The sequence below is a fragment of the Schistocerca serialis genome, chromosome 7, assembly GCF_023864345.2.
Source record: "Schistocerca serialis cubense isolate TAMUIC-IGC-003099 chromosome 7, iqSchSeri2.2, whole genome shotgun sequence".
NCBI lineage: Eukaryota > Metazoa > Arthropoda > Insecta > Orthoptera > Acrididae > Schistocerca > Schistocerca serialis.
In genome coordinates, this window is record NC_064644.1 from 516,640,764 (window position 1) to 516,659,572 (window position 18,809).

The 18,809-nt window shown below is 41.1% G+C and overlaps 1 protein-coding gene across 1 annotated transcript in view; it reads right to left on the reverse strand.

Moving 5' to 3' along the window:
- The window catches only part of LOC126412516 (myogenesis-regulating glycosidase-like), a 130,176-nt gene extending 112,381 nt beyond the window's left edge, over positions 1-17,795 (reverse strand). Inside the window, 1 exon segment of the mRNA XM_050082146.1 lies at positions 17,545-17,795. Within this exon segment, the coding sequence (XP_049938103.1) occupies positions 17,545-17,560 (16 nt within the window). The 5' untranslated portion in view covers positions 17,561-17,795.
- Between the last annotated feature and the right edge of the window lie 1,014 nt (positions 17,796-18,809).

The following is an 18,809-nucleotide window of genomic DNA, read 5'->3' on the forward strand; positions in this document are numbered from 1 at the left end:
TATATATATTTATGCACTTATGTCGATGTATAATTGGTTTGTTTCGTAAATATTATTTGTATTTTTACGCTGGGTCTTGCCTAGGGAAAACTGCTATCGAACGATTACATCGATGGGTCGTGTGAAGAATCAAAGTGTGTAGGATCTTTGGTAGTGTTAACTCTGCCGCGTGGAGCGCGGGCAGAGCAGTGAGAGTCTGGCTGGAGTAGCGAGTGGAGCAGGTGTGTTGTGCGACGCTCCCGCGAGTTGCCGCGCTTTCGGGGTTTGGCAGCATGTATTTGCGCTCGACTCGCGATTATAGTTTCTGACATGGTGTCGCGGACGGGAAGCATTAGCTGGCGCACATCAAGAGCCCGTTTCGCCTGGTGACCGTGTCGAGAAGACGGCGCGCCAACATCCAGCTTCTGCAGCAGCGACGGCCGACAATGAGTGACTGTCGCCACCTCCTCGATCGACGGTTTCAAACCTTCAATCAACCAACAAGGAAGACTAAAAGCACGTAAAGTTTCAGAACTGTATGGCAGACCTCAGCTTTTCAAATTGTTCCATTTGCCTCGCAAAATTACAGCAACTTAGCATGAACCTTTGTTGCTCATTGTCCCAATTGCATTGCCAAGCAGGGTCCCTTCCTTTTCCGAAATGAGCCCGAGGGTCGTTGAAATTCAAACGCCAGCATCATTCGATTTCACTGCTTTAATTTCAAAGTTCAGCTGGCTACAATATTTAGATTGCACAAGCACGAATTAAGAGTGCGAGTTTTGTTACCGTATTTTAGTTACCTGTGACTGCAGCTCAGCTTGGTACGTACTAAATTTTACTATTGTTAATTGTTCAGAATCATTTAATTCAAGTTCAAAGTTAATTCTCTTATTTCTAAATTGCGTAGATTCAAGTAGCTTTTGAAATGATTGTTGAGGTAGTCCAAGACTAACCTTATTTTACTGAATGTCGATGTGCTTCAGAAAGAAAGCTCACTATTAACTACAGTCACTAAATTAACTTTCGATTTTCCAGTTTTATTAATTCTTTTGCTAAATTAAGTCAGAGTGTAGCGAAATTTATTACTTCTGACAAACTTTCAGTTTTCACACTACACGTGTCAACCTTCAGTTGCCACGCTTCTAGTGCTAATTATATGTGTAATTACCTTTATTTTTCAGTTACTATAGTAATTGTCCTTAGGACTGGCGACTGTAATTTCCCCCAAATCTCAAATATCTAATTACCGCTAGTTAATTGTTAACGTAACGGCCGCACATTTACTTTCTTCATTAACTTTACCCCTTTTCAAAATTAATTTCCACCAGTTTCATTTACATTTTTCCTTTCATTTAGATGTAACCCTTTCCTCCCTCTTTACCGACAGATTAACTTCGGTGACGATTGCTTTTCCCAAATTTCCATTAGGTACACGCGGTTTAATTTTTCACTGTCATTAAGGTCGATAAGTGAGGGGGAGGTTACAAACCCTTCACAAGAACGTTAAGAGACAGAATTCATATTACCTAAGCGGTCACCACAAATTTCGTCTCCAGCACTAACAACGTTGAGTATCGACGGATAAAGTTCAGTTTGGTCAGGTATATGCCAAACAAAGTTGTGAGGCGTGGAAAAGATTGGCCGTGGCCCGACGGAGATGATGGAAAACTGCGAAGAAAGCAAAGAGAGCTTCAATAAAAATTTAAACGTAGCCAGAATCTCACAGACAGACAAAAATTAATCGAACGCAAAATTAGGCTGAGCAAAGGCATGTGTGAAGCGTTCCACGAATTAGAAAGTAAAATTTTGTCGACCTATTTCACAGAATATCCCAAGAGGTTCTGGTCTTATGTTAAATTAGTAAACGGATCGAAGCCATCTATCCGCTCTGTGACAGTAATGGCATTGAATTGGAGGACGAGACAGAAAAGACCGATACACTGAGTGTCTTTTTCCAAAACTGTTTCATAGAATGAGATCTTGCCGTAGTTGCTGCTTTAAATTGTCGCACGAACAACAAAATGGCTGATATAGAAATAATTGACCATGGGACAGAAAAGCAACTGAAAATTCTCAAACGAGAGAAGGCCATTGATTCTGTCAGTAGGACAGGAAAGCAACTGAAATCGCTCATCCGAGGGAGGGCCACTGGATCTGACGGGATGCCACTTCGATTTTGCACAGAGAGTATGCGGCAGAACTTGCCCCTCGTCTAGCATCAGTGTACCGTTGGTCTCTGGAGGAGAAGTGCTCCTGATGACTGGAAAAAAGCAAATGTAAATCCCGTTGTCAAAATGGGCCGCCGAACAGACGCACAAAACCACAGACCTATGTCTGTGATGTCGGTCAGCCGTATAATTTTGGAACATGATTTATGCTCGCATGTTGTGACGTTTCTGGAGGCCGAAAAGCTACTCTGTAGGAACCAACATCAGTTCCGAAAGCAACGATCGTGACAAAACCAGCTCGCTCTTTTCGTCCACTGACCGAGAAAGCAGCAGATGCGGGCGTCCGTACAGGTGCCGTGTTTCATGACTTTCAGAAGGTATTTGATACCAAACTGAACTGTCACATAATGAAGAAAATACGAGTATACAGAATAACAAACCAATTGTGTGATTTGATTGAAGAGTTTCTAGAAAACTGGAAACAGCGTGTCATTCTACACGAAGAGAAGTTTTCATACGTAAAAGTAGATTCTGACGTGCCTCAGAGGAGTTTTATAGGACCGTTAGTTATCACAAAATACGTAAATGAGCTAGTAGATACCGTCGGTAATTCCATGGGGTTTTTACGGATAATGCTGCCGTATATAGAGATGCTCCGATGGTAGAATGATAGAAAACGTAGCGAAATGCTCTAAGACCAACAGAGGTTCGATGCTTGGTACAGGGAATGGCAGTTGACCCTCAAACAAAACAAATGCTATGTATTGCAAATACTTAGACAGAAACAGCACTTATTTTATGATTACACAATTTCAGAACAGTCTCTGGGAGCAGTTACTTCCATAGATTATTCGGAGCATGTATACGTAGAGATATGAAGTGGCACAACCACTTACAACTAATCGCGAAAAGCGGAGGTGCCAAACTGTGAGTCATTGAAAGAATCCCCAGGACATGTAGTTGGTCAACAAAGGAAGGATCCCACAAAACACTCTTTCGACCAACACTTGAATATTGCTCGTCGGCGTGCGATTCATATCAGAAAGAACTGACAAAAGAAATGGAGAAGCACCAAAGATGTGCACCGCGTTTCCTTACTGGTTCATTTAGTAAGCGTCTCAGAGATGACCAACTAACTCAGGTGGCAGACTCTAGAAGAGAGAAATTCTGAATCACGTTGTGGTATATTGTTTAAGTCCTGAAAGCGTGTATTTGTAGAAGAGTTAAAATGTATATTCCTTCCTCCTACTTGTGTGTTACGAAAAGACCATGAAGATGAAATTAGAAAGATTTGAGTTCGAACGGAGGTTTTCCAGCAATCGTTCTTCCCGTCAACTATTCGCCTCTGGAACAGGGCCGCGCGGGATTAACCTAGCTGCCTAGGGCGCTGCAGTCATAGGCTCTGCGGCTGGTCCCGGCGGAGGTTGGAGTCCTGCCTCGGGCATGGGTATGTGTGTTTGTCCTTAGGATAAATTAGGTTAGGTAGTGTGTAAGCTTAGGGACTAATGACCTTAGCAGTTAAGTACCTTAAGATTTCACACACATTTGAACATTTTGTCTAGAACAGAAAGTGAGGAAGTGACAATTGGTCAAGTTAACTGGGCCACACACGGCAAGGAGACATGAGGAGTCTATGTGCAGATGTAGATATAGACGTAGATCTCACAGGTTGAGCTTCACTTGTCGTCTCGCATAGTTCGATTACTGTACCACATTTAGTGTAAGCTGCGACGTAACTCCAAAATAAAAATTTCAACAACTAAATGGTCTATATTATTGTCCTTATTGTTCTATCAATGTACAAAACTTGTATTAGCTACAGTAATAATATTTGTTAAGCGTTATGACGTTATTTCTACATGCAAAATATCTGTCAGAAATAGGTATTGTATGTAACTTACAATATTTCTCCATCTGCCTTATTTCCAAAAATGTGTATAAACATACACACAGCGGTTACATTAATGTTAATTCTACAGCTAAATTGTCTGCGTTGTTGTTTTGTGCAACATACGTACGTTAGATAAAACGTTTGAGCAACTGGAAGAATGCAGTTATTGCGTAACTTACACTAGACGCTTAAAATGTTACTGTGGACCCTCAAAATTAAGTGCCAAAATGGTATTTACGCGTCCAGAGTGTCTGTCTTATGCAACAATAAAAGCTATGTTAGCTAAAGCAATGCAACGCGTGCAGTGGTCTTTAGCAGCTTACTTATTGTGGCAGGTTCTACGCACCATCTAATGTCAATGATGCAAAGGCTGACATAACGACGTGAGGCTGTCCTTCTCTCCGTGTAGTTATTCTTGATTTATGGCTCGAACGTACAGGGCGTTGGGGTATGTGTTGTGAAGGAGTCATTTACACTTACATCCTTGAGTTTACACTATTCGCTTGCTTATTCACCTGAGAGGAACTTACCGGCTTAATGTAACCATAGTGAGCGAGACAGCGCAGGGTCAGCACACTGGACTCGCACTTGGGAGGACGACAGTTCAAGTTCCAGACCTGCCATGAAGATTTTAGTTTCCGTGCTTTCCTTAAATCCCCCCAGGAAAATGTCATGGAGTTCCTCTGTATAGCGTACAGCTCGTTTCTTTCTTCATCCTTTCCTACCAAGAGAATCGTGCTTCATCTCTAAACGACGTGGTAGTCGCTGGGACGCTAAACTCCAACTGTGCCATCCTTCCTTAATGTAACGCTGACACTCTGCTTTGTCCTGTGGTACTGATTCACCAGCTCTAGCTGTTCCTACAACTATGTAATTTGTGTCTCTGTAAGCATTTTGTATGTCATTGACTATCGGATCATACGGTATCCTTCGTCTAACTGTTCGTTTCCATCTTGCTGACGTTGCAGTCTGTTTCCATGCAGGTGTATTTACAGCTTAATGTAAATCTGCAACTGTTGTATAGCTCTATGTGTTGGGATGTTTGTCCATCTCTGATAGTTTATTCCTCCTATTTACATGTTTCTGTTTGTGTGTGTGCTATGATGCACTTCTTCTGAATTTGTACGTAGTTTCTCTTCCTCTAGTTTTTCAGTCAGTGTCAGTAGACTTGTCTGAAAGGTACCTCACTGAAAAAATTCACGTTTCAGTTGTTTTGCGGCTTTATAAGTAACTGAATCTCCTATGGTGTTATCCATGCATCCTATAGTGTCTAAGTAGCTATTCTGGACCAGTGGCGTGAGAATGTCTGTGTTATGTCGGTTCTCGATACGTAGACTCATTTCTCTCCACCATGAGACGACTCTGTGCCCGTCACGCGTCCCTGTTGAAGGTGACTCGTAGTTGTTGCTATTGTTTCCTGTCTGCACGTGTGTCCCATTTCAGTGTTCAATATATGGGATGGTCTAGATTGCCACCTTCTCATGTTATTATAATATTTATCCACTTCTTAATATAGTCGACTTGAACCCTTTCCAACAGCCTATTTAAAATTGTTAGAACTTCAAGAAACCTGGTCCACCACGTTTGTTACCGTCTCGTCTATTTTTTTTTTCCAGAAATTCAGTCAACATTCACTTTCCTATTTTTTGCAGGCTCGTTTTCTGTGTCAATGGCCTGTATCCTCCTCACAAACTAAGTCAGTGTCATTGCAGGGTTCGGTGAAAGGACGTAGATAAGGATACTTTTAATGCTTCTTCACTGCAATATGATCCATCATATTTGATAACCAATAAGCAATAAAGACATGGTCTATTTGAAATAGCTGTCTTGCTACACGTGGGCTGACGTCAGTCACAGGGTTGATCTTTCATCGACAATTTGGTACCATTTTGAAACAGAGTTCCACCTCTGGTTCAAACTCTGCTGCGTTAAACTGGTTGCACACTTTTAGGGCATACAGTTCTCTTAGGAGGTGCTGTTTTGATAAAGTTGCTGAGATATGATTGATTGGTATCAACAGTTGTCTTTCTTGGGTTCCTGACAAGCTATTTCACTATTTTTTTCTGTTTCTTGCTTGACTTTGAGACAGTTTTCTTGGGTTTCGGCTTCAGCCGTTACTAACATTTTCTTAATGCTTTAACTTTGAGTTTGTTTTCCGTGAGATGAATGTTCTTCATCAGAGTTTGCCTCACTGTCTTATAGACATTTTATGTTGTGGACTTCATGAACGAGTGCTCCCTGCTTTTCTGTCGTCTTCTGGATCTTTGAGTTCAGTATGGACACCCCGTTTCCAGTACATCGTCACTGCCCGTTGTTGCTTCTACAGTCGCACATGATAGGGGCGGAATTTGGTTTCCGTCCTGTCATAGCTTCGTGTTCTATACTTTCTGTTTTCACAGTTCGAATTCTAATTGCTGAATTCTAATTTTTGCGTTCGGAACAAATTTATGGCTTCCTCTAGTAGTCCGCTTTTCTCCTCTTTCAGAACACGAGACTGGCTGAGTGCTTCTTGAGACATTACGCTTTTTTGCGCAATTCATGCGTTCACTACACCTAATCAATTCTAAGTGAATGTTTTCTTTACTTAAACTGTAATTTTCCTGCTTTAAGTTTGCTGTCTTTCACGCTAGGCTCTAAGTTTTATTCCTGATAATTTCACTACGGTGCAAAAACTTCTTAGTCTTCAACTCAGCGGAGTTTTAACTAAGAATGGGTCCCACTGATGAAATCTTTTCGATGGGTGGTGAAAGGGATGGTGTGCCCGTCGTTCGCATGATTGTTCTACATAACATTGGAAATTACTTGATTCTCGGGACACATTCGATGCCAATAAAGATATCTGAACACCTAAGGTGTGTGATTTATTAAATAATACTTACTGTGTGTACTTATATACTGACGTAACTACAGTTATATACTGACGTAACTATAGTTCAAACGTTAATTTCGCTGTTTCTCAAGTTTCATAAGAAGTGACTTGTCTGTCCTTTTTTTTTTCCCCGACTCTAATTTGTAGTGAACCTGCTTTCAGTTATTATTGTTAATGCTGTGCTTCAGTTCAAGACACGAAAGAAGTAGTGTTTGAAGTGGCATTCCCGTGTAATCCTGGTTCGAAGAAATTGCGAGGGAGTATATAAACAGGATACATATATTTTTAAGGGTATTTTCTTTCTTTCGTTGCAGCTACAAAAATGCGTGTTTTTTTTTCACCAATTGCGCTTCGCGTTATTGAGGTAAAGTATCATCAGTAACCTGTAATTAAGTTTTTACATTTTGATTGGATTTTAGATCGAAAAACAGTTGCTAAAGAATATGTTGATTTGTACTTACAGTGATTTTCGCTCGATTTCTCGCTTACATCAGGAAATGTCATCTGCTAGCTCATCGTTGTTTTTATGCATTAGACACTGATAATTTTGGTCTAATTTTTAGTTGTTCTGCAGCACTAAGCATTACTTACGTCTTTAGCAACAAACATTTATGCACACCACTGTATTCTGTTTGTCTTTGTACTTGTAAGTATGTGTTGTGGTTTGTGTTTTGTAGTGTTGCCAACACAACCATTCCACTACTTTTTCTTTGATCTACAACCTTTTTTTTCTTACGTTATTGTATGAGTGTAATTGTGTTTAATTATGTTTCTGCGTATCTGTATACTGTGTAAGAGTACGGAAGGAATAGTACAAATCAACATATTCTTAACGAACTGTTGTTCGATCTAAAATCAAACCATAATGTAACAACTTAATTAATGACTACTGATGATGCTTCACCCCAATAAAGCGAAATGCATCTGCTGAAAAAAATCACGCATTTTTGTAGTTGCAACGACTGAACAAAAATGCCCTCAGAAACTGTAAAGCAACTAAGGACACTATGGCCGCACAAATGAACAATTTAAGACATACATATTATTTCGTCTTCGCAGAATGGAATGAGTTTAGTAAGGAATGTGCGTTTCTGTTGTGGTATCCGTGCATGCTGGGGCATATGATGACTCGGCCTGCAGCTGGCGTGTGGAGCCACTCGGGCGAGGGATAGTAACAGCGGCCTGAACGTAGTCGGTGTGCTCCGCATGTTGGCTTTTCTTCAGGGTTCTTGGACCTACTGATAACAAACAGACCCGAACTTTTCGACTCTGTATGTGCAGAACAGGGAATAAGTGATCATAAGGCCGTTGCAGCATCCCTGAATATGGAAGTTAATAGGAATATAAAAAAGGGAGGAAGGTTTATCTGTTTAGCAAGAGTAATAGAAGGCAGATTTCAGACTACCTAACAGATCAAAACGCAAATTTCTGTTCCGACACTGACAATGTTGAGTGTTTATGGAAAAAGTTCAAGGCAATCGTAAAATGCGTTTTAGACAGGTACGTGCCGAGTAAAACTGTGAGGGACGGGAAAAACCCACCGTGGTACAACAACAAAATTAGGAAACTACTGCGAAAACAAAGAGAGCTTCACTCCAAGTTTAAACGCAGAATCTACTATGTAGGAATCAACATGGATTCCGAAAACAGCGATCGTGTGAGACCCAACTCGCTTTATTTGTTCATGAGACCCAGAAAATATTAGATACAGGCTCCCAGGTAGATGCTATTTTTCTTGACTTCCGGAAGGCGTTCGATACAGTTCCGCACTGTCGCCTGATAAACAAAGTAAGAGCCTACGGAATATCAGACCAGCTGTGTGGCTGGATTGAAGAGTTTTTAGCAAACAGAACACAGCATGCTGTTATCAATGGAGAGACGTCTACAGACGTTAAAGTAACCTCTGGCGTGTCACGGGAGAGTGTTATGTGACCATTGCTTTTCACAATATATATAAATGACCTAGTAGATAGTGCCGGAAGTCCCATGCGGCTTTTCGCGGATGCGGATGATGCTGTAGTATGCAGAGAAGTTGCAGCATTAGAAAATTGTAGCGAAATGCAGGAAGATCTGCAGCGGATAGGCACTTGGTGCAGGGAGTGGCAACTGACCCTTAACATAGACAAATGTAATGTATTGCGAATACATAGAAAGAAGGATCCTTTATTGTATGATTATATGATAGCGGAACAAACAGTGGTAGCAGTTACTTCTGTAAAATATCTGGGAGTATGCGTGCAGAACGATTTGAAGTGGGATGATCATATAAAATTAATTGTTGGTAAGGCGGGTACCAGGTTGAGATTCATTGGGAGAGTCCTTAGAAAATGTAGTCCATCAACAAAGGAGGTGGCTCGTTCGACCTATACTTGAGTATTGCTCATCAGTGTGGGATCCGTACCAGATAGGGTTGATGGAGGAGATAGAGAAGATCCAAAGAAGAGCGGCGCGTTTCGTCACAGGGTTATTTGGTAACCGTGATAGCGTTACGGAGATGTTTAGCAAACTCAAGTGGCAGACTCTGCAAGAGAGGCGCTCTGCATCGCGGTGTAGCTTGCTCGCCAGGTTTCGAGAGGGTGCGTTTCTGGATGAGGTATCGAATATATTGCTTCCCCCTACTTATATCTCCCGAGGAGATCACGAATGTAAAATTAGAGAGATTAGAGCGCGCACAGAGGCTTTCAGACAGTCGTTCTTCCCGCGAACCATACGCGACTGGAACAGGAAAGGGAGGTAATGACAGTGGCACGTTAAGTGCCCTCCGCCACACACCGTTGGGTGGCTTGCGGAGTATAAATGTAGATGTAGATGTAGATGTAGCTCAGTCGGTAGAACCAGAACCCTCAAAGGTCGGTCAGCCTGCCTTTTCCTCACGAGAGTGTAGAGGTACCAAGCTGAAATTTATGACAAATGCTAAGGTCTATGGATCGTTAGCGGTGTAAAAACAGTTAACCCTTAAAGCAAATGCATTAAAAAGGTAGAGCTACTTATGTCACATATTTTGATACCCTTAGACTCGCTCATCAAAATGTATGAATGAACTGTGTGTATGAAGTTTGCATGGAGCCCTCAGAGAGCGAGCTCTAGCCACAGTAGTTTGTTTTCGATTCATTGTTATTTCAGTTCCCCAGCAAGGGGCCGGCTGACAGCTGATAAAGCCGGTCTTCGGCCAAAGGTTACACAACGTGGAAAGAGTTTTTAAAATACATAAAAACGGAAGACAATAATAAATGATGATACTTTTAATACATTGGCGGACAATACTTATGATTTTTACTTAAAAACAAATGATAGTAAGTGAAGGCTTTTTTTACTAAAACAGGTTGATGCATAATATTGATCAATTTTTTAAACTTTATAAATGATTTTATACTGAGCAAGTAGTAAAGGAAACAAAAGAAAAATTCGGAGTAGGAATTAAAATCCATGGAGAAGAAATAAAAACTTTGAGGTTCGCCGATGACATTGTAATTCGGTCAGAGACAGCAAAGGACCTGTAAGGACAGCTGACGGAATGGAGAGTGTCTTCAAAGGAGGATATAAGATGAACATCAGCAAAAGCAAAACGATGATAATGGAATGTAGTCGAATTAAATCGGGCGATGCTGTAGGAATTAGATAAGGAAATGATACACTTAAAGTAGTAAATGAGTTTTGCTATTTGGGGGGCAAAATAACTGATGATGGTCGAAGTAGAGAGGATGTAAAATGTAGACTGGCAATGGCAAGGAAAGCGTTTCTGAAGAAGAGAAATTTGTTAACATCGAGTATAGATTTGTCAGGGAGTCGTTTCTGAAAGTATTTGTATGGAGTGTAGCCATGTGTGCAAGGGAAACGTGGTCGATAAATAGTTTAGACAAGAAGAAAATAGAAGCTTTCGAAATGTGGTGCTACAGAAGAATTCTGAAGATTAGATGGGTAGATCAGATAACTAATGAGGAGGTACTGAATAGAATTGGAGAGAAAAATTTGTAGCACAACTTGACTAGAAGAAGATATGGCTTGGTAGGGCATATTCTGAGGGCATCAAGGGATCACCAATTTAGAATTGGAGGGCAGCGTGAAGGCTAAAAATCGTAGAGGGAGACCAAGAGATGAATACACTAAACAGATTCAGAAGGATGTAGGTTGCAGCAGGTACTGGGAGATGAAGAAACTTGCACAGGATAGAGTAGCATGGAGAGTTGCATCAAACCAGTCTCTGGACTGAAGACCACAACAACAATAACAACATGAGAGTTGAAACCTAATACTTATGACAACATCAGTGTCTACAACGCATGAAAATGGTCACGATGGAGGAATGACGTGACTTCTGTTCTTGTAGTGTATTCTGGATACACACTGAAAAGGATTCACCTGTTGCAAGTACACAGCAATTTGCCGCTTAAAATAAACTGTTGCTCTATTTGATAGGGATCCATTTTTTGCGATGTCTACGCAGATAAACATCTTTTTGTTTTACCTTTCCTTCAGTTTGGCCCTTCTTTTGAAATTTTAAAATTTTTTTAGCCTTTGCCTTAGGAAGAATGTTCGTTGTCGTTAAGTCATCAATCTGCGTCTTATCTTGCTGCACTATTAAAGTTTCTGTTTTTTCTGCGAATGCATCGCACACCGTGTCTACATAATGATGCACAAAGGAAATACTAGTGATCGCTGACTTATTTGCTTCCATTCCCTAAAAATTTAACTTGCCTGGTTTCTTAAAGCAAAATTTCGAAAGCTAAAACCTCTGGACAAGATTAGTCTTTTCCACTTTTGACTCTTAACGGATCGGTATGATTAGTCTGAATAATGCTTAGCACTAACTCAATTTTGAAAAAAAAGTTACTTATGTAGGTTTTTCCCCTCATACTTCGCATGTATGCTGAAGAGAACTACTGATGGCCTTGGGAGAGCCAGTCATGACAAAACTCTACCATCTGGTGAGCAAGATGTATGAGACAGGCGAAATACCCACAGACTTCAAGAAGAATATAATAATTCCAATCCCAAAGAAAGCCGGTGTTGACAGATGTGAAAATTACTGAACTATCAGTTTAATAAGTCACAGCTGCAAAATACTAACGCGAATTCTTTACAGACGAATGGAAAAACTGGTAGAAGCGGACCTCGGGGAAGATCAGTTTGGATTCCGTAGAAATGTTGGAACACGTGAGGCAACACTAACCTTAAGATTTATCTTAGAAGAAAGATTAAGAAAAGGCAAACCTACGTTTCTAGCATTTGTAGACTTAGAGAAAGCTTTTGACAACGTTAACTGGAATACTCTCTTTCAAATTCTGAGGGTGGCAGGGGTAAAATACAGGGAGCGAAAGGCTATTTACAATTTGTACAGAAACCAGATGGCAGTTATAAGAGTCGAGGGACATGAAAGGGAAGCAGTGGTTGGGAAAGGAGTGAGACAGGGTTGTAGCCTCTCCCCGATGTTATTCAATCTGTATATTGAGCAAGCACTAAAGGAAACAAAAGAAAAATTCGGAGTAGGTATTAAAATTCATGGATAAGAAGTAAAAACTTTGAGGTTCGCCGATGACATTGTAATTCTGTCACAGACAGCAAAGGACTTGGAAGAGCAGTTCAACGGAATGGACAGTGTCTTGAAAGGAGGATATAAGATGAACATCAACAAAAGCAAAACGAGGATAATGGAATGTAGTCAAATTAAATTGGGTGATGCTGAGGGGATTAGATTAGGAAATGAGACACTTAAAGTAGTAAAGGAGTTTTGCTATTTAGGGAGGAAAATAACTGATGATGGTCGAAGTAGAGAGGATATAAAATGTAGACTGGCAATGGCAAGGAAATCGTTTCTGAAGAAGAGAAATTTGTTAACATCGAGTATAGATTTAAGTGTCAGGAAGTCGTTTCTGAAAGTATTTGTATGGAGTGTAGCCATGTATGCACAGGATAGAGTAGCATGGAGAGCTGCATCAAACCAGTCTCAGGACTGAAGACCACAACAACAACAACTGAAGAGAACTAATGTTTTCCTTATTTAATTTGCTTTCTTATAAACCGTCACAGTACATGAGTGGTGTGCCATCACCTGACGAAAACACACTTTTCCATTTGTATATTTACAAGTGGTGGACAAAAACACGAAAACAGGGCGACAAATACAAGCTTGATCGTAAATACAGATGTTGGCCAAGCTTGCAGGTTGCGCAGTTTGACGGAGAGCGGCATCTGTAATATGTCCTCAAGTGGAAGTGGTGGTCAGCACACTGTTCCGTGTGGTTGTAAGCGCGTTATTTGGGAGCTCAGTCTATTGGAACGTGCGCAGACAGTTGGTGTTCGAATGGTGGCTGCCCCCGCAACCAGGAATACAACGGCGACGAAGGTGTGTGTTCAGTGATCGTGACGGACGGTCATTGAACAATGTGTGACGAGAAATAAGAGGACGACAGCTCCAAAATCATTGCAGAACAGAATGTTGCACTAGTGATCGGTGACAGCACCGAAACAACACCGAGGGACTTCCAGGAACAGGCAACTGCAGGCTGAACTGGGATTCCATACACATCTACATACATACTTTATCACTTGTTCCGTAGATCATGAATACATTTCGTAGTGATGTGGAACGTCACACTTTAGCATAAGCCTTCTTTACACAAAATAATTAAATTTTGTTAACTTATCTTATATATTTATGTCCCCAGTGAAGTATATCAACGCCTGTTTGTAGCTAGGGTGTCTATTTAATTATCATTTCATTTCTAGCAAAGCTGCATGGTCATCCACGGCATGTGTTCTTTCGGGAACAGATACTACCGTCATATATAATATATTTATTCATTTTTTTACGGTTACTACTAGCACACCAGTGGCAAGAAGAGTCTATACCGTCAGTGCGCGATTGCAATGGAAATGTTACGGATGATGGTACCACTAAAGCGGAGTTACTAAATACAGTTTTCCGTAATTCCTTCACGGAAGAAGCCGAAGTAAATAGTCCAGAAATCGAAACCAGAACAGCTGTTAGCATGAGTGACATAAAAGTAGATATCTTAGGTGCTGCAAAACAACTCAAATCACTTAAGAAAGGCAAGACTTCCGGTCCATATGGTATACCAATCAGGTTCCTTTCAGAGTATGCAGACACAATAGCGCCTTTCTTAGCAATCATATACAACAGCTCACTTGACGAAAGGTCTGTTCCTAAAGACTGGAAAGTAGCACAGGTCACTCCAATATTCAAGAAAGGAAGTAGGAGTAATCCATTGAATTACAGACCCATACCACTGACCTCAATTTGCAGTAGGATTTTGGAGCATATACTTTACTCAAACATTATGAATCACCTTGAAGAAAATGGCATATTGATACATAACCAACACAGATTCAGAAAATATCGTTCTTGTGCAACGCAACTAGCTCTTTATTCCCATGAAGTAATTAGTTCTGTCGACAAGAGATCTCAGATCGATTCCATAATCCTAGATTTCCAGAAGGCTTTTGATACCGTTCCTCACAAGAGAGTATTAATCAAATTGCGAGCATATGGAGTATCGTCTCAGTTGTGTGACTGGATTCGTGATTTCCTCTCAGAGAGGTCACAGTTCGTTGTGATAGACGGTAAAGCATCGAGCAGAACAGAGGTGATATCTGGCGTTCCGCAAGGTACTGTCATAGGCCCTCTGCTGTTCCTGATTTACATAAATGATCTAGGTGATAATCCGAGCAGATCCCTTAGATTGTTTGCAAATGACGCTGTAATTTACCGTCTAGTAAAATCGTCAGACGGTCAATTCCAATTATAAAATGATCTAGAGACAATTTCTGTATGGTGCGAAAAGTGGCAATTAGCACTGAACAAAGAAAAGTGCGAGGTCATCCACATGGGTACTAAAAGAAATCTGATAAATTTTGGGTATACGATAAATCGCACAAATCTAAGGGCTGTAAATTCTACTAAATACCTGGGAATTACAATTACGAGCAACTTAAATTGGAAAGACCACGTAGATAATATTGTGGGGAATGCGAAACAAAGACTGCGCTTTGTTGGCAGAACATTTAGAAGATGCGACAAACCCACTAAACAGACAGCCTACGTTACACTTGACCGTCCTCTTCTGGAACATTGCTGCGCAGTATGGGATTCTTACCAGGTAGGATTGACGGAGGACATCGAAAAAGAGCAAAGAAGGACAGCTCGTTTCGTGTTATTGAGCAATAGGGGTGAGAGCGTCACTGATATGATACGCGAGTTGGGGTGGCAGTCACTGAAACAAAGGCGGGTTTCTTTGCAGCGACATCTATTTACGAAGTTTCAATCGCCAACTTTCTTTTCCGAATGCAAAAATATATTGTTGACACCCACCTACGTAGGAAGAAATGATCGTCATAATAAAATAAGAGAAATCAGAGCTCTAACGGAAGGATTTAGGTGTTCCTTTTTCCCACGCGCCATTCGAGAGTGGAATGGTAGACAAGTAGTATGAAAATGGTTCGATGAACCCTCTGCCAGGCACTTAATTGTGAATTGCAGAGTAACCATGTAGATGTAGATGTAGATATCTAAAAATTCATCTGTTGAGTAGAAGGTGTTGTCATTCAAAAATTCTTCTAATCTGTTTTTGAACATTGGTTGGCTATCTGTCGGACTCTTAGTGCTATTTGGAAAATGAGCAAAGATTTCTGTGGCAGCACAATTCAACCCTTTCTCTGTCAACTTCACATTTAACCCAGAATATTGGAGGTCACCCTTTCTTCTAGTGTAGTAGCTATGTACTTCACTGTTATTTTTGAATCCTGATGGGTTATAAATAACAGATTTCGTAAGTGAATACATGTAATGCGAAGGTAATGTGAATACATTGAGTTCCTTAAATAACTGTCTCCAAGGTGACCTTGGGTCGGCTCCAGCTATTATTCTGATTACCCGCTTTCGTGGAATGAACACTTTTTCTCTTAATCATCAATTACCCCAAAATATGTTGCCATATGAAAGCATTAAATGAAAATAGATATAGTAGACTAATTTGCGGGTATATTCAAAACCACTTATCAGTGATGTGAATGCCCGTAACAGGAAAACGTGGTGCAGAAGCCATAAAACCTGGAATATGGAACAACAGGAGAAAGTCATTTGGTGGATGAGTCTTCTTTTACACTGTTGCCAGCTTCTGGCCGAATTTACATCCCAAGAGGGAAACATGGTGGGGTTTATGCAATGATTTTCGAATCTGTATTATGGTACTGCGTGGGATCCATGGTTGCTCTGCGAAGTCGCATTACTGCCAAAGTTTATGCGACCATTTGGCTAATTAGATGCACGCCGTGGTACAATGTTTGTTCCTCAACGGTGATACTGTGTTCAAAGGGGAAGGAGCCGCTGTTCAAACAGCTCGCATAGTCGAGAGCCGGTTTTGCGAACAAGTGGATGAATTGTTGCCTACCTCGGCCACGATACTCACCGGATCCCAATCTTTTAACCTATTGTGTCTACTTCGAGTGAACGCCTTGTGTTTGTTATCGACCGTCTTCATGGTTATCTGGACTGTTTTGCACGAAATATTGTAAAAGATTCCCTGTTTTTATCCATTCCGAGACGATTGGAAGCCGATTAGAATGTCAGCGGTTTTCCTACACCCTATCAGATGTGGTAATATGTTGTGATTTGATGGTTCTATTATTGTTTTGTCCACCCCCTGTATAAAGGCTATTACGGGAGCAGTCGAATTTTGCGTCGTCCTGTTATGAGGACTCAAATCAGAAGGAAAACGACTTCAGAAAACGAGAAGATCTCACTTCCGTTAAACAACCGCCAGTCGATGGACTTGCACCAGAAGTTTAATGTATCTACACAGCGATAAATTATCTGTATTCGATTCATTAGTTGAGTCATTATTACGTAAATTTACATTTCAAATAATGATGGATGCTATATCACGCCCTGCTGCATATTAGGCAGTCGGCAACTGCTCGAAGTGTGCGTAATTGTAGTTCCTTCACCTACGGCTAGGAGCGAACGCCACTCCTCGTACTAGGTGCTCGTTTTCCGGAACGGGCAGCCAACTCCCAAATGTCAACGCGCATGTGTGCTGCCAGTTCCATTTGTGTCCGCCAGATGACAGCCACAGCGGCTGCTTTGTGCTGCTGCCACAAGCCGATCGAGGAACTACCACAGCCGCGTAATAGCAGCCGACGCAGACGCCACCGTTCTACTTTTAAAACTTCGTACATTCTTCCGACATGCTGAAGATTCAGCAGCACTCAATTAATTTTAGTTTGTAAGTCTTTATCCCTCTGTAAGTTTGCTTTAAGCGTAATCGTCTTTCATCTAAAAATTTGGTCTCCAAGTTGTTATCTCTATTTACGTGCCATATAAACCTTACAACATGCGTTTTATGCGTTAGATTTCGCGAAAATATTTTGCTCTGGAAATAAACAGAACCTACACCGCTTTTTCCATTACCATGAATGCTGTTTTACTCTGCTTGATATTTTAAAAACTGCGAGACGCGCCACACATACGAGACAGTAGCGTATTATTTGTTGACGTACTTTTGCCTGCACACAATGTTACGAGCTTTCAAGCCCTCCGATGTTACAAACATGCAGTGTTACTTCATAAAGTCTCCTAGGAATTATTAGTGTTATTTATGTACCACAGCATGTAAACTTACTTGAACGGCTCCACATACAGCACTGCAGCAAGTTCTGTGACAGTCACCAGAAAAACACTTCAAGCTCGAACCTTTGCACGCAGAATTGGCATTTATTAGTAGATCATTGTGTTAACTCACTCCTGTGGCTATTAATCACGCACGTGACGGGTTTTTACCTCGAAGATCTGCAATTAATTCGCTGTACTACGAGAGAGCACTCACTGCACGTCTGCACGGTTCCGCTGGAAGAGCGGGACCTTGACTGCACGGTGGATCAATGTGAAAAGCGTTACATGGTAGACGGAACCACGTTTTTTGTTAGTCCAGGTCGAAGGTCGCTTGCGGATACGACGTCATCCAGTAGAACGCCTGTTAGAAACATGCACCGAGCCACAAATGTTAAGACGGTGGACACAGTATTATGATCCTGGAGAGCTTCACCCGGACTTACGAGGGGTTATGGTAGTAACCTAAGGTGCTGTGACTGTTCATACGGTCTTGCACGAAATAGCTAACTGACGTTAGGAATGGCTGCTGCAAAAACCCACTTCTCTCTGACTGTCTCAGTAATAAACGAACTGAAATCGAGGTAATGTGCGGAGACGAACCTAGGCCTTCCCCACTGAAGCACATGTCGTGGTCTGTACTAGCATTCAGTGCATCTTGAGTAATATGACTGGAATGGGCGGCTGTTGGTCATGTCAGGAGCAGCTGTTCTAATGAATTCTGCGACTAAAGTCTCACAATGTTAACTTCTGGAATGCAAAAATACATTCCCCCACATACTTTCGGTAACCATCCATGATGAGAACAATTACGAAGGAAATGTTTCCAGGCCGAAATTAAAAGGTGGGTCTGTCATTGCAGCAAACGATGCAGCTGAGTCGTTTCATTCTTGGGAGCTCAAACCAGCATGCTAAGGTGAGAAAGAGTCATAGATTTCTGGTAATGAGTAGTCTAAAATACTATCGAGACCTAAATACTTATTTGTTACATTAAAAACCAATACACTTTTACAAGAAGAAAAATTGAAACAGCTCACCAAAATCCTTGATGAGTAGAGCTAATTAATTTTACATCTACAAGAAACAAAATTCAAAGACGTAAACTTTATAAAACTCGAGAATTGTAGGATTTATAAATGCCAAGCGGAAAACTTATAACGAAAGGCGACAGCCTTCGGTATGAACAACAGAATTATTCATACTGTGAAGAAATCTGCATCTACGAAAGGATTTCCGCTGCTAATGATGAGGCATGGGAATCAAACACACACATTAATT